General features: G+C 31.7%; 1 protein-coding gene across 1 annotated transcript; it reads right to left on the reverse strand.

Annotated features, from left to right (window-relative positions):
* Window positions 1-1,030: 1,030 nt before the first annotated feature.
* LOC148621458 (metal transporter CNNM4-like) lies at window positions 1,031-20,042 on the reverse strand. Its single transcript, XM_088575879.1, has 6 exons — window positions 18,286-20,042; window positions 13,045-13,188; window positions 6,684-6,815; window positions 5,222-5,377; window positions 3,799-3,879; window positions 1,031-2,387 (listed from the first exon to the last, which is right to left on the reverse strand). The coding sequence occupies exons 1-6, from the start codon at window positions 20,030-20,032 to the stop codon at window positions 1,807-1,809; spliced, it is 2,841 nt and encodes a 946-aa protein (XP_088432005.1). The 5' UTR covers window positions 20,033-20,042; the 3' UTR covers window positions 1,031-1,806.
* Between the last annotated feature and the right edge of the window lie 2,621 nt (window positions 20,043-22,663).

Consider the following 22,663-nt stretch of genomic DNA (forward strand, 5'->3'; position numbering starts at 1 on the left):
GAGAATTTGGGATGGCTTCAAAGCCAAACACAACACCTACTTTGTTTTTAGTATTATTGATTTTCAAATACAACAATGGTCAATAATGGTCAATAGAAAAAAATGCTATTTAAAAAAGAACAATGCATTTATAAGTAGAACTAAATAGGTATGTAAGAAGCAGTTTTGAATAATTTGATTTTTAGGGTTCATTTGTAAGTTAATAACAAAGGAATTTGACTAGTAAATTTTTATCATATCATCAGAGACAATGTTGTCAAAATGTAAAAGTTGTCTTGTGTAATAACTCACTGTTTTTACTAATACCAAAATAATGAACAAAAATGGTGTCAGGTGATCTCTTATAATTCCTAACAACCATCCAGATACTGGTAGACATTGATTAGGAAACAAACAAAAAGATGGTAGTTCAGAATGGACATTCAATTATAAATATATTTACAAAATTTTTGTCTTGCATTTCACAAATGTTTCTTTATCAACCAAAATTTAATCTATCAAAAACATGTAGGCTGGGCAACATTGAAAGGGTATTTTATGCTAAGTTTACACTCTCACAAGTTCAAACTCATTGGTGTCAAATTCTAGGACCTTTGATTTCATTTACTTAGGTCTTAGACCTTCATTCCTTTTCATTGACACTTAATCAGAAACTTTCATATTTCCTAAAGTGGCCCATTGATCTGAAATTTGGAAAATTCCAGACGCTCCCCTTTTGAAAACAAGTTCGAACCCCTCACTAAGGATGGTACCAGCAGTAGAATATACATTGTATGGTTGAGAGATTAAAGAAAATAATCTTATAAATTGAAGCTAGTTGCAATTAAGATAAAGATACACTCTAATGTGTAAAAAATCAAGTTCAGTGAACACAACACATGGAGTTGAGGTAAAGAAGTTGGAAAATAAAGATTTTTTGTAATTACCGGTATTGTATATATCAATAGAATCTGGTAAAAATTTGTAATTTTGCTCAATTTTTAACATTTTTGAATTTGAATGCCTTCAAAGAGGAAAATAAAAACCAAAGCAAAATTTAAATTTATTTCATTGTGAGAACAACATAACTTTAGTTATTATTCAAAATTAATAAAAAAACCCTGAAAAATTTACTTTCATAAAAAAGTACTCAAATACTGTGAAAGTACTTTTATTTATGGGTAACAATTTTCATGATTTAGGGGAAAATCATCAGTTTGTAGATTTTTGAACTCAATCATACAAATGAATGTGTAATTTCCTTTTTGTTGGGAATTAAATTTCATGATTTACAGAACCGACGAAAACCACAAAAATTGGTACTCCATGAACAATAATACTTTCACAGTTCTACCAGCATTTCACACATCTTAAAATAACTAACAAACAGTGCTTTCATAAATGGTGATCCAATTGTACTGGTGTTTGTAAGATTTCAGAAGATATATAAGCCTCAGACCATCAAACTGAAGGAAATTAGTGCTTGTGACATCATAAAAGTTGCCATGGAAGTTAACGTATGCTCAAACTTAACAGACCTATCTTTTAAGTGTATCGTGCTATACAGCTGTCTTACAATTTGTCTGTATGTCTGTTCACATGTCCTACAATAACTGAAAAAAACTTTCAAGAATTTTTTGTTCTAGACTTGTCTTTATAAAAGGAACCTATTACCAATATTGTTTGTGTGGTTATGTTAAGAAAATGGTTAAAAAGGCAAATTATAGGTTGTCAAATTCATAAATTTTACAAACACCAGTCAAATGACTTAATAGTGCTATGCACACTCATGTATTTACAGACTAGTATAAAAGAAAAAAGAGAAATTTAACATTTAGTCAATGGTATGTTATCTCTAACATGATCATCATCACAGTGAATCATAGGAACAGCCTCCTCATCAACATCCTCTGTTGACTCCTCCTCTTTCTTATCACCACCTCCAACCTCATAAGTACAGTCTTCCTTTTTTGGAGAATTTTGATACACATAATTTTCATTGATAGATGTAGGTTTAGTATCTTCACCGTGCTCTGAATTGAAACTGCGCCCAGAGAGCACACTTTCACTTCGAAGTTTATTCATTGGAAGTGTTGGGTGACTTGAAGTTCTCCCAAGTTCTCCCAAAGCCTTTTTATGTTCAGCTATCAAATCACTGTTATTTGAGGCATTTGATAACCAACTTGCCTTCTGCATTTCCCGATCATAGGCTTCATTCTCTTCTTCTTCTCTGACAGTGGTTTTGCTAATTAGAGTTATCTTTCTTGATGCAATATAATGAGCTCTTCTGATCTTCAAGTAGGTTATGGTGGATGTAGCTTTGAGGGAAAAGTCGGGAATGTAGGAGAAAGACTTCAAGTATATACTATCTGTACTGTGCTGTGGAGCTAAATTTGCCGTATTGACCTCTGTAAAGATAAAAAAATATATTGGTATTACAGGCAGACAGTGCTTGCCTTTAGCAACTAGCATGAAACCCAGTTCTAGTAAAATAGATTTTAGCTAGTGAAATGATTTGCAATTTTCAGGCCAGTGAAACTGTGTACACCTTTTACTGTACATGGAGATTCAGACTAGTTCTTGAATATCTTCAGGGTAAGGAATTTATGGTCATATAAAACAAAAAACATGCAATAGGGTAAATAAACTGAAATTATGCTCTAATCAGATTTTTTTATGTTTGCCACAAAGAAAACATAGGTGGTTTTATTGTTGATTTAGTAATTGCACCACTTTCAAAAAATTATCCTATTTAATATAAAATAGGATGAGATTTAATTTATATATACTTCAATGTGTAAATGTGTACAAATTTTGGAACAAAATATGATATTTGTGGGCATGTGTGATTTTCTTTTCAGTGATTCAACTAATGGGTTTGAGGTTCTAGCAGGTTTTGAAGCCACTTGAGAAAAAAACTTCTATCAACATGAATAATTGATGATACCTATCATGCAGTATTTATCACACAAATTCACAAATACACCATTTTCTTATTTCCTTTGACACAATCAAATATGGACTGAAAGACAATTTTATGAGGAAAACATCTGTGGTTAGAAGGGAGATCAGGTATTTCAACATTACAAAAGATGTATACCAAAGCTTAAATATTTATTCTATAGCTCAAGTACCCAATCACAGAGCAGACTGATATGATTCAATCTTTTGAAATTTTTAATTTGTTTTTATAGATTTAAGAGCACACTCTGACTACCGCTCTGAAACTATTTTCTGTAATGGCAACAAGAAATGAAAATTAGGCTCACAGTGATTTTAGTTGAAACATCACACTTGACATTGAAAAAATTCAGTGGTAAATATCACAAAAAAGTTTTAGGTGTAAAATTTACCATTAATACTGTAAACATTAATTTTTGTGGTTGATAATTTTTCTTGGATACTGTCTAGTAAACATACTGGCTGGTATCAATTTTCCCAGTTTAAAATAATGGCTAGCATTATATAGTGTTAAAATCAGTTTTGCGGGTACAACTTTGTGTGCTTTTCTGACCATTGAGCAAACAGTGAAAATTAGAAAACTGCTAAAATACGAATACAGTAATGACGCCACAAAACTTGAAAATTTATTTAGGTCCAAGAATATGCTCAACTGTTTGTGAAATCTTAAATTCTCCAGAATCTAATTGTAGTTACCATGGAATTTTATTATATTCTAAGACTTAATCATTTTTGTGGCACAGGAGCCTGATTAATTTATAGTCAAGATTTTTTAAGAAATAGACCACTGTTAACCTTAAAAAAAAACAGAAATGTTTGCTTTTATTTGCCACACATTATTCTGCCTTTAATACAAACCTAAAGCTTGAACACCATAGTATGAAAAAGGTCCCCCATCAAACTCCAGTTTCTCTTTACCAATTGACACATCCACATGACCTATATACATAACAAAAAATCATATGTCAATTAAATGCATTCAAATGATCCAGGACATATTCATTTGTTTGGGTTTGAGATCTGAGACATCCTTGCTACATGATAAATTTGGGTTCTTTAAAAAATTAAATATTTCATCAACTGAATTATGTCTTAGTCTAGTTATAATTATACATCAGTATTGGCAACGACAAAAACAAATTAATATTGTATAAGACTGTAGCCCATCTTGGTCAGGTCAGAACTATATGATGGTATATATAGTGAAACCAGCCTTCACCAATCTCCCATCAAGACCAATAAATTGTTTAGTTAAGGCAGCTCTTTGGCTAACACAGGTGCAATATGCATTAAAATTATGATTAAAGTGACATAAGAAAATGTGAATTCATGGATCAATTTATACAGGTTTCCTGTGTGATTGTGGTTTGGTTTAGACAGGTTTCCAGTGTTTTCTGGTTAGGTTTTTACAGGTTTCCAGTGTATTTCAGGTTGGGTTAAGACGGGTTTACTGTGTATTCCTGGTTGGGTTTAGACAGGTTTCCTGTGTATTCCTGGTTGGGTTTAGACAGGTTTTCAGTGTTTTCCTGGTTGGGTTTTGACAGGTTTCCAGTGTATTCCTGGTTGCGTTTAGACAGTTTTCCAGTATATTCCTAGCTCAGTTTAGACAGGTTTCCTATGTATTCCTGGTTGGGTTTGACAGGTTTCCAGCATATTTCTGGTTGGGTTTAGACAGGTTTCCTGTGTATTCCGGGTTGGGTTTGACAGGTTTCCAGTGTATTCCTAGTTGGGTTTAGACAGGTTTCTGGTGTATTCCTGGTTTGGTTTAGACAGGTTTCCTGTGTATTCCTGGTTTGGTTTAGACATGTTTCCTGTGTATTCCTGGTTCAGTTTAGACCAATTTCATAATAAAGTTCAATGTACCATATATAATGATTAAATGATTAAGTGTCACCTTCAAAATTAAAAGTTTCCACCAAATTCTAAACATAAGAGGTATTGGAACATTTACACATACATACTGAAAACTTTCATTTGTGGAGTAACCATTTCTATGGTTTTGTCAATCCACAAAATCAAACTCCTAAAGAAATATCAAATTTTCAATGAAAACATACAGACACAGCATCATAAAATCTCAAATCAAGAATTTCTTCAGTTTTTTTCTTGAACTAGAATTTCAACACATTAGATCACATGAAATTTGAGGTACGTGGAATTCTCACATTTTTTTATGAAATCTACGCATGAAACCCAAGAAGTAACAAAATTTGAAATGCCACAATAGAAAAAAAAATCACAGTTATGTATATGCTTTTCCTTCCAAACCTCCAAATAGTACCTTCTAACAGAAGTATGAAGAAATCACATGGGACATTCTCCTGGTATATCTGAACCTCTTTCTTCTCATTGGTGATGACCTCTTCATAAACATTCTGTTTAATCAATCTCTTCAATACATTGGGGGATATATACTCTTCTTTGAACTGATCAACAGCTGTAAGTAAATAGAATGGTGATTGAAATGTTATACAAATGAACCTCACACAGGAAAATATTGCACATGTGAATTCACACAAACTTAACAAGAAATCTGTGTGGTTTTCATGTGAAATTACGATGAACTTAACACGAAATTTGTGTGATTTTCATATGAAATTCACTTGAACTTAACATGAAATCTGCGTGATTTACAAATGAAATTCATGCTTAAGTTGAATTCAAGTGAAAGTCATGTGAAATTCATAAGAAATAATTTTTTGTCTGAACAGTCATTTTTTATGTCAGAAAATGAAGGCAATACTGTAAATAGTGAAACTTGTCTGAACATTACCCCCTTTAAAAGCTTTGTTTAGACAGGTGTTTCACTTGTCTGAACATTACCCCCTTTTAAAGCTTTGTTTAGACAGGTGTTTTCACTTGCCAAAAGTCCTATTATGAAGAAATCTGAAAAAAAGAAACTGTTGGCTGGCGAAATTTGATTTTGTTTTCTTTCATTTATATGATTTTAATATTGTTAGCAAATTCTTGCACTTGTAATTTCAGTACTTTACATTTGCATATGATTTGCATTCTTATATACTACTACACCACATTAAGCTGCTGATCGGTGCCGTGTTTACCGTCATAGCTTCATGCTTATAGCTTCATATGAGATCAAACGGTACCCCTTAAATATCATACACATATGTTCTACGTGTGGTTTTTGCTTGTATAAGAACAGGAAGTTTACATTAAAAGATGAAATGATCGATTAGCATTGAACATTATCCAGTTTCCAACACAGGGACACGTTACAATTGACTATATAGGTCATGTACATTATCAGGGCCATGATACACATATATGTATACATTGCCAGTTGTTTAATCTGGTTCCCTGGTCAATACAATAAGCAATTCAAAAGATTGCTAAAAATCTGAGAGAAACTTGTGGAACAAAAACATTACCTGCACTTCCTGGTAACCAGTTGTTTTGTTTGAAAAAACATTCTGGTCATCACGGTTATGAAAGAGTAGTCATATCAAGGGAACCCAAGCTCCAAGCAGAAGTCACCTGATTTTAGAGCATATCACATTCATGCCATTCCAGTTGTTGAAAGAAAGCCAAAATCAGTGGCATAGAATATTTGACAATTAGCGACTTTTAAGAATTCAGTCTCTGATTTTGTTTTGTTGATGCACACAACTCTAAATTAAGTATATACTGATTTTTTTCATAGTGAAATCATACAAATCAAGTGTCCTTTACATCAAAATAATAATTAGCAGTAGTATTATATTAGGGCTAAGCTGTACACATACAAGTAGACAGGAACTGGTAAGCAGCCATGGCTAAATGGGATGATATAGCAGACTTGTGGTTATCGTCTGGGTTGATAAATACACTGAAATCCTGCTTTTCAAGTCTCCTCTGCTTCTTCTGCCTATTATCAGCTGGAAAGAGAAGATGTATAACACTGTACAGTGACTTTTATTAGTAGTGTGTGGTTACAGGAATCTGAACAAACATTATTTTTAACCATATACATTGTACCATTATGATTAACACAATGACAATTGAGTAACCAGATTTTTTTGTGACATACTTTTTTCTTACAAATTTTTTTTCCATTCAACAAACAGTACATGTATGTAAAGTGGAAAGAGTAATGATTTTCTACAAGTTTTGACCTCTTCATACTTGTACAAGACCAAAATTAATCCCCCTTGGTCATTGTTGAATATGAATATATCATTTTTTTTATATTTTTACTTGAAACTTATTTGCTGAAATTTTGCCTCTACTTAGTAGAAAATAGGTCAAAATTTCATGGGACTTTTTTTATTAATCAATTCTGATTACAAATTGTGATTTGATTTAGTGGCAGAAGGTTAAAATTTAAGACTTTTAACAAATTTACCCCATCTCTAGATAATATGAATTAATTTAAGAAAATGATGGGTAGAATTTTCTAAAATATATATAAAATCCTGCTTGTGGGTATTTATTGGCCAGGAAAGTTTAATTCAGTTTATGCTGGTGGATTTTTTTAAAAATCTGCTCAAATGTGTATTTTGAAATGCACTTGAAAATTAATTTATTATGTAGGTCTCATGCTTGCTTATTTAAAAGATTGAAACCACTAGTTTTCTGATGATCTCCCTTTGTACTAGAAATGATATACTGAGCAGCATTTCTTTTAAAGTGAAAAAGGTTAACTTCATGTACATGTTAATCCAACTTTATTATGGCAGATATGAGCTTGGAGGTTGGAAGGCTAAACAGTCGTCTAATCTTTCCACTGCGGTCAATGTCACCAATGTAATGACCTCATTTTTTACCCGTCTTTACCGTCAACAGTGTTGTGTTTAAGTTGATATAATTTTTAATTTGGTAAAGAGGTAAATTAATTTATATGCAACCATAAATCAAATGCCTGACAGACAAACAGACAGACATAAGAATAATTTGAACATCCATGACGTCAAGTGGGTTAAGAAATAAAAAGGTCCTTCGTGGAGCGTGATTTTGAACAAACTATAAGATGATCTTTAATAAAGGACCTTTGATAGCTTTGCAGTTTTTTAACATCACTACCATATATTTTCGTGTATTATGCATATTTGTATAATCGTGTATTCTGTGCACCCCCTTCTTTGCAAGGGAGATTGACGAAAAAATTTAGTTTCCGTGTAAAATGCGCACTGGGAAGCCAGGAAAAATCACAAGCAGAAGACCACAAGCAGATGAAAGGATTCTGGTGAATTCCCTGAAATGAGTATCCTTTCATCATTAATCTTTTAAATAAAAGTATTTTCTAATGTTGCCCTGTGTTTGCGAGCCATTTACTGACTAAAATACATACTTTTTAAGTCAAGAAACCCAATAAAATAAACTAATTTCTCTATCTGCTACATGCAAGTCTATATTTTGTTTCAATAGTTGTAAAATCAGACTGAGAGCAGTAAGATTAATAACTTGTTTTGACCACAATACCTTATTACATTTATACCCTAAAGGCAAAGTAGGGGTATATAGTGAAATGGGTGTCTTTCTTTCCTTTCCTCGTTACCCAAATGGAGATCCTTCTCTAATTCATTACTTGCCTACACCAATGAATGGAATTAAATGAAACTTTCACAAAATCTATATTACATATTTCCACTATAAACCCCCTATTTCAGATTTTGATCTAAAGAGGTCAAATGGCGGATGTTGCCAAATGGGGGAGTAGGGGATACTGATTCAGTGAACATTGCTCATTTTTTCTAGGTTTCAATTGTAAACAAAGACAGGAAGTAACACATAGTAACTGATCATGTCAAAATGTAAGTCACAGTTTACACACATACATGTATTCGTTACAAAAAAAATTAAGGTCATCACTATTATTGAAACACTAGGCATAGAATGTAGACTTTCTAACTAGGCAATATCCATTCAATTACATTTACAGATGAAAAGAAACTGGAAATTTCATAATGAATGATCTAATCTACTATAAAGGTAAAGTAAGAAACAATTTCCAATTTAATTGAAATACTCAGATAGCATCACATTGTTGGAAGTGGAATTGGGACTTTCCTGGGGTTAAATCAATGAAGGAATCACATTAGAAGATCGATCAGAGAAACCCTGTCTCTTCATGGTACTTTAGCCAAGGAATCAATAGAGATTCCTTTTATGGTAGATTCAGACTAATAATTTAACAGAAATCAATAAATCTATCATATAAGTGATGTATTACCTAACATGAAATCAACCAAACCCAATAAGAAGTGTGGAAAGATTTTCAATGATGCTTTTAGAAGAATCCTTTGGGACCTTAAACCTAAGAGTTTAATTTCTTGAATTTCAAATTGTTCATCAACTAATTTCATTAAACAGTAAATCTTTACATTTAGTAAGGCCATACTTATTGTTGGAATAATCATTTTAAGTAATCCCCTTTCTTTCAATTTATCATAAAGATTTGATATTTCAGTGTTGTAATTTACAACTGATATATATACATGTATATGAATGCCCATCACAGGCTTTCGGGAAAAAAATATCTTTAAAACTCATGTATTTTCTTTCTCCAAAATATCAGGAGAAAGCTATATTTCCCGGTTCAAAAAATGATTTATTTTTTTCTTAACTGATAGTCACGTTCCAGTCACCTTGTAACTTACAAGAACCTTGACAGTTACAACAGACCAATCAAAGCAAAGACAACATGTATTATGCATGTTTAAATTGATCAACTAATACAAAAAATTAAAAAAAAGTTCTGAAAATGTTGATGGAATAAATCATCTCTAAATCTTGCTATTGTTGGCCATGTTTTTGACCAGCACATTTAGGCTTTAATCAGTATTCTGATACTGATGAAGAAGGGTGATATTCTTATCCCTTTACTATGTCTGAACTTGTTACAGAAGATTTAAGGAGGTAGACACAACTCATAAAAATCATTGGAATGTTTGTATTCAGCATTTTACATCAATATCATGTAAACATCGAAGTAACCTGGACTGATTTGATTCGGTTTCAAGTGAAAGCTTGACAGGCTATGGTGAAATTGAATATGATACAAACATATCACTGACTTAATGAGTTATGTCCCTTACCCTAGGTCTACCTCCTTAAAGCTAACATACATATATTTTCGATTAAGGGATTTAGGGATTTACTGTCAGAGTAGTTATGATGTCATCAGTGATTGGGACTTACTTTACCAAAACAGGTTCTAGACTTTATCACATACCAGTATGTCAGATTTATAAAAAAGCATGGTTCCCACTGACCACAAAATGACTCATACCTTGTAAATACATATATATATACATAAATAATCTTTATCACTAATAAATAACCCAAACAGTTCTTCAAATGGCATTTTCCTACTAGACAATTCCAAGATTTAAACCCAAACAAGCCCCAGATACTGGATGTCTGATATTAAACAATTAAATGCAAATAAAAACCACTGTAGTCACTTAAGCCAAAAAATGTGTGTTTCAGGTTAACATACATCTTTCTGATCAACCAAAATGTAACTAATACCAATTTTGGATAACAGTGATAAAATAAAAAAAAAAATTGCCACATAGAAACAAAGTAAAATCTCTCTTACCTATTCCATCCTAGGAGACCCAGGGATGCCCCCATTGGCTACTAAGTAAGGCACAGTGATGGATAAGTGTCTTATAGATTTACTCCTGTGTTTCAGAAGATGTCCTATCCTAATTTTTGATTGTACGAAATCTGTCATAATTTTATTTTGAACATATGTACTGCAACTAGAGTAACTCTTTCATAGATCTCGAAAAAATTTATTGTGTGGCCTAATATTAAAGATTCATTTCCTAAATACTGATAAATACATTCTCTGTAATAATGGGTTGAATAGCTAAATGAAATTTATTCCCTTAATTGAAGTCAACAGTAGAATTTAAATGAGGTTATTTAATTTAATCAAAGACTTGAATTCATGGGGTTGACAAATATAACAAGATGTTTTTCTCTTAAACGATATTTTGTCCAAATATGTATAATCAAAAATATATACTGACTTTTTATCTTTTAAATGTAAATGTTGTGATTTCATAGAACATCAAATTGAAAAGAATGATTATGGTAAATACAAACTTGAACCATCTACTTCTATAAATGTGCAGTTGTACTTAAGTACTCTGTGATGAGAATATAATGATCTAAAATGTTTATCACTACTTTTATTATTTCTCTTTCAATTGTAATTTAATTCTAAGACTTTCTTTTCATTACAAAGAATAAAATAAGGATCAATATGTATATATGTAGATATTTAATCATGTATACAGCTTTTTCGTATGTGTAAAGAAAAAAAAAACACACACACACACACACACACACCAAAAACTCGAATTCATATAGACTTGTGGCAAAAAAAATTTTCAACTTGAAGCTTGAATTGAAATTTTCAATATTATTTCATTGATAGTAAACAAAAGTACCAAACATAAGCATATATAAATATAGGATAAAATTAGTTTCTTGTTAGGGTTTTAATTGCAACTTCAAGCCATCACATTCACACACTGAACCCCACAAAAAAGAATGGTTTGAAAAGAGAATTGATATTAACAAACCCTATCCAGTTTCAAAACATTGGCACCAGTAATTTCATAGAAGTTCATCTTTGAAAACTGGACAATCAGAAGCTATCTTATCAAGGAGATCCAAAATTATTACATGAGTGGAAGTTTTTTGCAGTTTATTTATATTTCTGGCACTGACTCACTATTATCAGAGATGTGTATCTCAATATGGTTTCAATGGCAACTTTGAGTGACTGTAGCCACCTGAGCCACAAAAGCAGAACAATTGTTAAGAGCATTGAAATCAACACTCAATAAAATTTCAAAACATCAGACTAGCATCCATGGTTTCAGAGCCTATCAGAAGCTTAGATAGTCTGCTTTATTACACAGAACTAACACTGAACTATTTGTAGGAGCTCTTCCATACATCATTATACCAAGTTTCATTTAAATCTTTCAAGGAGTTTTCACGTACAGGTAGTTGAGCAAAATGTGTAAAGTTTATGGACAACAAGCGATTGGAATTGCTGTAAAGTGATGGCGTAAGCTCACTTTGACATTTTTGGTCAAGGTAAGCTAAAATTACAATCACAAAGTAAGAATCTGACTGGCAACACCTTTTTGCTGAAATAAAGACAGTTTTGTCAACCTATGAAACATCCTTAACCCCTTCTCCCTGCCTTGATAGGTAATCTCTGTCATTTTTGCCCGTAAAGGAGAGGAAAGGAAAGTTCACACACAACCTATTATAGTGTTTTTTTCATTTACAGAAAATCCTTCATTTTATAATAATATGGAATACAAAAAAAATTAATCCAGCAGAACTGGAATATACAAACTTGTTATGTATAAATACTCGTTGATACTAAATGGCTGACTGAAAAAAGTCCACATCATTCATCAACTCAAGCATACAAATTGTACATTTTAAAAGTTTCTTGTGCATACTAGGTCTAAAAATAGTAAAATATTTCCTAAAAATCAAGTTCACAAATCTCTTTAAAAAAATAACTCATAATGACCTTGAAGATAAAATTATGATCTATTTCCTTGTCTTTGATAAAAATAGCAACAATAATTTCCAGTGGTAATCTTTAGATATTTCATAGATACTGTTAATTTTGTTGACATTTTGTTTTTAAAAATCTATTCTCAATCATACTGGTAATTCACAAACTATCTTTATAAAAATATTCCACCATATTAGCTTATACATGATCCATGGGGAGTGTGCTAAATGTTTTTCCTTCACATGTAGGATTTCTACAAGTGGAATTTGAGAATTTGAGTTTGAATTTATATTATACATGTACTTGTGTTTTAAGAGGGCCCGGGGACCTAGCCCTTTTATGATAGGTTTAATAAGAGCCTATCCTATCCTTTTTCTTTCAGTTTTCCCTAAAAAAGATGTTGATGCTTGCATGCCATGCCTTCAATTTTGCATCTAAATTGCTAGAATGCGCCTTTGGACCTGGACTACCCTGCCCTATTTAAAAGCTGCATGGAACATTGTACATTTAATTGAGATGTTTCGCTATTCTTATATTTCAGAAATATAATAATTGTACACTTTTGTTTACATTAAGAGTAGATTTTACTGTAAAAATGATCATACTTAGTGTGTCTGTCTCATCGATAATCTCTGACTGAATGATTTCCTCAATGACATCTTCAAGGGTGAGAACTCCAAGGGTTTCATAGTATGGGTCTCCTTCACCTTCACTGTTTACACGGCGAATCACAGCCATGTGTGAGTGACCTGTTCAAAAAAGAAGATTTTTAGAAAATCATATACATGTAACATGTTTTTTTTCACTTTTTCTGCTCATTTACTTTTGTTACTTTGTATGTATTATTTTAGTTGTTTTACATGATGTATGTTCTTTGTTGTATGTGTCAGTTTTCCACATCTAGTCTTTGTCACTAGATAACATTCTTTTGAATTCAGCTAGAATCTTAGTTTCCCTGATTACACTTTTTCATTCATCATAATATACAAATGTACATTCTTATTATGAGATAGCTATGGTCAAATTTCTCCGTTCTTTTTCTATTTTGAATCAGAAGCATGAACAAGACAAAGCATAGGAAGAATAAGTGTCATGCCTTTTTCTAGAAACATCCATTGAATTGATCAATGTCAGAAACTATGAGGTTCTCCCAAAACAAAAAATATGAGGAAATTAATTCACTGCAGTTGTTTTTGAAAGTTCTATTAAATCCCAGAACTTAATATCATGTCATTACCAGAACTACAATGTACATGTATACAAAAAAAAATTAAAATGTGAAAAATGAATAATTTGTCCTAATGGAAATGGGCACACTATATACTAGTCATCAAGTTCCTGATAGTTGCTGCAGAAGTTTTAGAGTGATGACCTGCGAGGTAATGAATGTTATCTGTCACAAATTCAGCAGAGCAAGAAATAATCTGCATTAGGCCAAAATAAAAAAAAATGTCTTAGATTCTCATCCCTTCCCGACCAATTATTTCATCCTCCCCAAAAAAATTTATTTTGACTTTTTCCCTATTTAAGTAATTTTCTTTTTAATTGAATATGTCTTACCACAAATGAAAGAAAAATGAAGAATACATAATTTGGTATTGAGAACGCTCCTTTCATCAATTTGTAAAAGTAGAACAAGCTACATGTATGAGTAAGATCTAGTAGAGAGGAATAATGTTCTTCATTCAACAGTTCTTAGATAAAAATATAAAGTACTGTAGATACAATGGAGACTCATTTCATAATCATAAACAGATGATGGTTTAATGACAAAACATCAGAGTCTGCTATAAAGTCAGCTGTGACACAATATGTTCCCATTACAGTGCCAGAGGTAACTCTGTGTTCTTAAATTTGTCAAAATTTTAGGTTTCCACATGAAGACTTTAAATGAAGAGTAACTTTCCCACACTTGATGTTTACTTTCAAAACCTACAAATCCTTTTAAAGATACAAGCTGTCTACTTGCCAAAGGGTGAGTGGGCTAAATAGTCAACTTTCCCATACCAAGATTGCACTTGCCAGGTATGACAGGAAAGTGAAATGCTAGAACAGTGCTGGGTACATGTAGTTAAAATCATGTACATACTTCAAAACACTGGACAATTGAGTGGTTGATTCAATAACAAGCAATTAAGAGTTTAATATTCTTAGGAAAAAGCAACTTTTATTTCTAGCAGAGTATTTGCGAAAATAACTATTTATCTCTGTGTTCTATTTTTTTTAAAGAAATAATAATGGACAACATGGTTCATATCTTATAATCTGGATTTAAGCTTAACAACAGAATAACTGTAAATAGAGTTTAAAAAAAAATTAATGCTGTTGTACTGAGATAATGATCTGAAGCTGAGATTTTCCAACTGATCTTTTGAGATTTTCAAATACCTTGATGTATCAGTAATTAGAAAGAAGTAGAAAAAGGAACATACATGGTGCGACTGCACACAGCAGTGGCATCTTATCATGGAAATACATACAGATGTATTTATTTCATGAAAGGAACCTTGCAAACAGTATAAGGACCTTTAAAGGCTTTGGTTATTCCTATTGAAGAAAGTTAACTTAAAATTTAATGCCAAATTATTCTGTGGGACATTCAAGTGTAAAAATTTCTAGAGCACAGATAAAGATAATCATTTTGGACTTGGAATGTAGTAATGACTTAGACAGTAGATAATTATAGCTTGTGTTTATACATGTATTCATGCTTCGGGCTCTTGGTGTCAATCAAAAAAGCATTTACCTTAATTTATACAACCTTAAGTGCAACACTAGGAAACAATGATTAATTTCATGGTGTCATTATCTTGACAAGACTTTGTATCATTATTTCTAAACATCAAAATAAAAAAAATAATTTTTTGACACTGAGCCAAAGTTTGGAAATAATGGTACAATTTTCTTCAATACAGAAAAGCCATAAGTGACAGTTCTTATTCAAATCACTTAGTTACAAATGTACATGTATTGACCTTACAGCATGTGCATTTTCTGTACAAATGTACATGAGGATGTACATTGTATATTGTATACGATACATGTACATGTGTATGTAAATAAAAAATAGAACAAGTGTAATAGAAAGTGTAGATGCATGCAATTTTAATTACTACATTGTGTAGATAAACATTCAAAATATTCTAAAATAATGAGCATATTTATAGTACATGAATGTTTATGCATTGTACACATGTACAAATGTACATGAGAGAAATCAAATTTGCAAAGGTTTTTAAAGACTACCATACATGTATATACATGTATACATGGACTGGGAGATGAAGTTTTTCTAAGCAGAAATGCATGTACAGTGAATTACTGTAAACCAAAATTTTATTTTCTCCACTTTTCACAGTGGAGTCACTCATGTCCTCCACTGTGACTCAACCAAAGTAAAAGCCAAGATAAAATTGCTCCATTTCAATAGTTTTCAATATTTTTTGTCCTTCACTGAAATATTATTAAACTGCTAGAACCATTAAATATACATGAACCTTGTTATAAAGACAGGAAAAGTTGATTACAGAAAGTTTTTGGAAATGGTGACTCCACTGTGGAAAGTGGTGACTGTGAGTCTGAGGAGAGTGGAGAAATTAAAATTTGTGTTGACAGTAGTGTACATGTAACAGTGATCTAGTTTGTCTGGTTGCAATTTTGTTGAAAAAAAAATGCCTGTCGACTCTCTACACAAAATGTACTTGTGTTTCATGTACATGCAAGGATAATTTACTATAAAAATACTTTTACTTTTTATCAATAATTTAAGCATACAAATTATCTATACATGGTATGTACTTACAAAATGTATGCTTAAAATAGTTAGAAAAAAAGAGAGGTGGGGCAACAAGGATTGAATTCTAAGTTGTTTACAAACTTGATGTGGACACTGACCATGGTAATCAGTTAGGCCCTAGCTATTCATTTACATGTACATGTATATATGCTCAGTATATGTATTGTTTCTTTTGAATGATTATTTGGTAAAAAATGTTGATTCTAGAGTGTATAGTGATTAAAAGGTGGTTACAATGTACATGGAAGGGTGAACAACTTTGAACAAAAGCACTACTACATGTACACTGTACATGTAATTTGTATATTCTGCTATTAAAGTGATAAGTGATATCCCCTGAGCATTAATTCCGAAGGAAAGGATGGAAGGATATACATGTACTACATGCACATGTATAATTCTTTTGTATATTTTTTTGCTAAGTGACAAGTAATTATCCTCTGAGCATAAATTCTGAAGGAAAAATTCTTTGCTTTTTGTTGTAACAATGTTGCTCATTTGCTTCAAATACAGTATATACACTGTATACATGTAACTTACAACAGTTCTTCATGATTAACTAAAATTTCCTTGATAATACATTCATATATGTACAGCATTGTATGGTACAATGTATATTTTGAATATACATGTAGAATTATAACATGATACTTGATATAGTAATTAGTTCCTGACACAATAATAAAGTTTTGTATTGTAGAAACTAAAAAAAATACTATCCTTTACTTTTTGCAAGATTTTCAATTGAATAGAAATAACAATTTGCCAATAAAAACAAACTGACTTTTCTTTTTTCATGAATATTCACATCTGGTACAATGTACCTTTGTACATACTGTACATGTATCATGCATTTTGCAAGATTGTGTACATTGTATTCAAATTCTGTACAAAATACATGTATGACCTTATTAATAAGTATTTTCTTAGACACAAATCATGACCTTTATGATAAAAATATATAAATGAGGTGATATTGTTTAACTATACATCAATATTGACATTGTCTGATAAGCTTTATTAACCTAGTTTTCTTTAGGCCAAATAAACAATTTATTCAGAATTTTTGTAATGTGGACATCTCATCAGGTTAACGTTATTGTTTTCCTTTACTGGAAAGTAATGTGGAAAAAACCTAAAATGTAGATTGTGTACATCTAAATGACTATCCATTCCTTATTTGAAGCTTATATGTACAGTACGTTTTGTACATGTACAAATGTATCTCACAATTTACCAGAATAAAGACATACATGCGCACTGATCATGTACAACAGTGCCTGTTTTCTGTTGTTTTTTTTACCTGACTAAAATATAGCCCAACAAATAAATAAGTACAAGTAGATATACATGTGTACTAATACCATATTTTATCTTGACTAGACAAAATACTTACAGTAAAAGCCGTTGATTCATGAATGTTAGACTTATTTAGTTACATGTACAAACTGTACCAAAATGTACATTTATTTACAAATATGCAAACTTGTATAAATGCAAATGTTAAGAATTAATGACTTATTCATTTTATATGTTACTCATTTACAGATGTGATTAAAACACAAAGCAGTATTTAACATGTACATGTACATTTGTACTTCATGTACAATTACATGTACAAACATTTGTACATGTATAATAAATTGATCATATCTGAAATAGATACAAAATGTACATTGTATCAAGTTAAACAACTCTTAAAATGCTAGAAACATACATAATGATATTCAGTGTACATGTACATGTCAAGTATTCTTATTGGAATTATCAGATGGGACAAACATGTTAAAATAAACACCTACATGTACAGTACAATCAGAATCTAGAAATGCCAAAAATCATTACAATGGCTGGACATTAATGTATGACCTATAAGTCCATGTAATAAAACTTTAATGTACATATGTCTTCCCAGTTTGCCATAAGGCATTTAACATTATGCAATGTCTAATGTTCCTGTCCACATGTCAAGGTGTAATTTCCACCACCAAAACATGTAAATCATTCTAATACTAAACTTCATTATGTAAATTTACAAGTACAAACTCACCTTGTCTGAACTCACACAGCATTGCATCTAGTTTTAGATCATCAAACACATAGATAAGAGGATGCTGGTAATACTTCAGCACAGTCCTTAGAGGGGTTTTGTCATCAGGATCCAACAAAGTCAAATCTTTAACATTTAACAAATGAACAATGTTTGTTCTTTCTCCTTCAAAAACAGGTATACGGGTATAGCCTCGTCTCTGAATTCCAGCTATTGTATCAAAATCCAACTTACTGTTAATATCAATCATAAAAACATCTTCAATTTTAGTCATTACTTCTACCACTGTTTTTTTAGTCAATTCCAAAGCACCTGCAATAATGTTGACTTCGTCATTTTTCAGTTCACTGAAATCTTTTGTCACTTTTATCAATTCCTGTAACTTTTCTCTGTCATACACATGTCCTATTTCTTCTCCAAGTATTTTATCTAAAAGTAAACTAATAGGAAAGGACAACGGGAAAGTGATGATCATAAAAATTCTAGTTATCCCTATAGTCCTAGCTCCAACAGCCAGTCCATGTCTTGAACATACAGCCTGTGGTATTATTTCTCCAAATATAACAATGCCCATCGTAGCTGATATAACAGCAATTAATCCATTACTAATATCATCTAACAAAATTGTCAAGGAATTGTTCACCAAAACATTTCCTAATAGCAGAGTGCATAGCAAAAAGTTCCCTCTCTTCCTAACTGGGGCAATTGTTTTTGCATATTTCTTCTCATTCTTTGAGCCACATCGCTCAATAATCTTTAGTTCAGTCTTATCCAAAGCCATCAGCCCCAAATTTAAACCACTAAATAAGCCTGACAAGCAAAGAAGGAAACAAAGTATAATGACTTGAAGCCATAAAGGCAAAATAGTAGATTTCACTTCACGCAGTCTAACAGCAATTTTTACAAATTGATCTGAACCTTGATGTACCCATTCTCGATTATTATGAGGATTTTGTACACACAAATAGTAGCGTTCTGATGTACCAATGTTCCGTAGAAGCACAGACACTGATGCATAACTGTCACTGTTAACTGTGAAGTTAAATATTTCAGTGTCAAGATGTACAGCACATGATCCTGAAATGCTATCTTCATTTGTGAAAGCAACCTTGCCAAATTTCCCTAGTTCTTCAAAGTTATGTCCTGTAAAGCTGAGACTTTGCTTTTCATTTGCAAATAGCAACAAACTTCCATCTGTACTTACAGAACTGTCAGATTCTCTGGACATCACAGACACAATCTTTGGAGGATCTCTGCTCCTGACAGCTACCCGTAATACATTTGAGTCACCTTGGTGTGCCCAATGACTTTCAAGCTGGTTATTAGCCGTCCTTATCCATCCCTTAGAACATATGTACAGAAACTGACCTGTTGTGTTTCCAGATGATCCTGGATTAGAGTCCACTATTACAGATACAGTTGCATACATTCCATCAGCTGATGGTACAAGGTAAAACGACTTTGTTCTTGCATAATCATCACATTTTCCGTTTGGATCGTTGTTGGTAGTAAACGCTATCTGCGCCTTACCTTCCACGTCCGAAAAATTGCCTCCGACCAACAAAAGTCGATGCGAAATATCTTTGTAAAGGACCAAGGTACCTGTTTCATCTCGAACATTTTCAGGTTCAAGAGATATGATACCATAAACCCGTGGTGCATTTCCATGTGCTTTGCACAATTGCGTAATAAAAATGAATAAAATACACAATAAACTTTTTGTAGAAGTATGAACAGGTTCACCCATTTGGATTTGTTGCGGAAATAGTAAATGTTGTGTAAACCGAGAACTTACATGGAACGACTACGTTTGCTTTCCGGGAGCTTCAAATTCAGTTCATTGATTTTGATATGATTAGCATTTTACATATTTCAAGTTGTTGATAATTTTCCTAATATGAGGCGTTTGTAACCTGTAAAGGGAAGAAGTTGAATATATTGATCGGAAAAGTGAAGAATATAGAAAAAATAAGGCAGACGTTGTTTTCCAAAATACTGTACCTATATTCTGAGTACGGATGCAATTTTCTCTGAAAACTATATGCCTATTTCGGGTATGCAGTTTTTATATACGATGCATAAAGTAAATGACTAATTTTAGTTAATAACATTTAAGGTAAGGCTTACAGGTAAAAATAATATAACAAATGAATGAATCAAATATTGAATAAATAACTGATATATGTATCTATTTTTTAATTTCAATTGATTTTCGATGATAGTTCATATTTTCTCTTTTTTTTTCTCTCAGTTCTTCTTAGCTATTACTATTCACTTAATTCTATCGTTGAATCTTTTCACATGCATGGACGTATGTTATTTACTACAGAACAACCTCGTTTCCGAGGCAAAAATTTCCACCGACCTTAAATACATATTTTTTAAGAGGGTTTGAAATTGATTCAGTCCATGTCATTTCTAGAATCGTCAGTCACTTGGGAATTATGTTTGTTATTTAAAAACAAACACATTATTTACAATGCATTCATCAAAGTAGCAAATTTCTGTTTCAAACGAAGTTATTTTGTGGTAAATCAATAAAAAAAAACTTGTGATATCATAAAAAAAATAAATTATCAAAATGAAATGAATTATTATAAAGTTTGTATGTATGTAAAATGTATGTCTATCATGTAAAGTTAAAATGAGTCCAAAATGCTGTTAAATTTTTATTTTAAAAACAAATGAACTAAATGTTATTGTTTTCGATTGAACTCATTTTTCTATAAATTTGGAAACGTCGTGTTATCGTGTTAGTACGTTCATCGAGATATGCATTTCGTTTTTTTTTATAAATATTCCAGTAAATTTTTGACCCAGCATGCGTTGGTTTTGAACGCACTATTTATTGCTTTGTGATATCAAGTTCAAGATCAAATTCAAAATTGATAAATGACGCATGCTTTTTGGTGATTTTCCTTGGACTTAATTTTGTCGTTATCGGATGTTTGTCCACTATTTTAAAGTTGTCTGCTGCGCTTGCAGCATATTCCTTGGTTAGATATTTCATGATTTCGCCCTAATGTAAATAGTGTTTGATAATGTTGGTCATTAATGTGTCTTTGTGTTGTTATTTGAGTTTTAGTTTATTTTGAAGAAGCCTTCTGTAACCATTTTATTACTTTTTTTGTTAGGGCCTTCCAGACCTCACTTGAAGGTGTGTTTACACTTATTGAAGACCTTTTAGTGATACTTTTTTATAACGGTTATACGATATTGCATTTGTTGAGTTCACCACAACTGTTCCTATTGTCAAGACTGTAAATGAACTAGAGTTATTTTTCTTTTCGCGTAAATTTATATTACATGGAATCTTATGCTAAATGTTAAAGTCAAAAGTATACTTTAATAATGGACAACAGGGACATAATATAAATATAAAGTCGCGGTGAGACCTTGTCTTAAATTTACGGACATATAATGTATCCAATAACATCGATGTAAAATCAACGAGAAGCGAGACCCGTCTGTTCAAACTCATAGAATGGTTTGTAAACGATGGGTGCAAAAATTTAAAAAAGTTTTCTCTAGCTTTAAGTTTTGTAAATGATACCTACCATTTACGAATCATTTTGATGAAAAAAAAAAACTTAAGCTTTTTCATATTTTAGCCACATTTCAAACCTCTACTAGATCCATAAATTTTTTTGTGTTTCAAGTACTCTGACATTTTCATGTGACCTCCTCTGATAAAAAAAAAGCTGATGGGGAATCGTAAGATTGAGTGTTTAAATTTATTTTGTTACCGTTGTTATTCTATAGTTTCATACTAAAAGAGCAAATATGACTCTCCTTTAGAGTTTAAAAACATGCTGTCAATTTCGTGCTTAAGTACTTGTTTCCAACAACGAATTCAAGTTTGAATTATCAAAAGTAGACTCTCTTTACTTCGGTATTGACCAGGGAAGAGCCAAGACAAAATGCGTCATACGTCACTTAAAGAGAAAAACAAACAAAAACAAAAACAAAAACAAAACAAAAACGAAACTGGAAAAAAATCTGTGAGCAAAGTTGAATTACAGATACACGGCTCCCCTCCCAAGTAACACTAAAATAAAAAATAAAAATAAACAAAGAAGTAAAAAGGGAAGTTGAAAATTCTTCATTTTGAAGTCGAATCTACGATAACAGTATACCTATAAGAACATGCTTACAGTATATGAAGTAGCTGTGATACATAGCCACAGAGGTAACTGTCACGTAAAAAAATGTGTACGGACGAACACTAACATTATTCAGAATCGTAGCTTTATCACGGTCTCTTTAAAGTGATAAAACACTAAGAATTGAAGGTGTTCGTGATCTGTGATCGGCCTAATTCGTGTAGATATTTAAATGAAATATTTCTATGAGGTTTAGGACACGCAAATAAATGTGA

The sequence above is a fragment of the Perna viridis genome, chromosome 3, assembly GCF_037379345.1.
Source record: "Perna viridis isolate PV_CMFRI_1.1 ecotype Kerala chromosome 3, ASM3737934v1, whole genome shotgun sequence".
NCBI classification, from domain to species: Eukaryota; Metazoa; Mollusca; class Bivalvia; order Mytilida; family Mytilidae; genus Perna; species Perna viridis.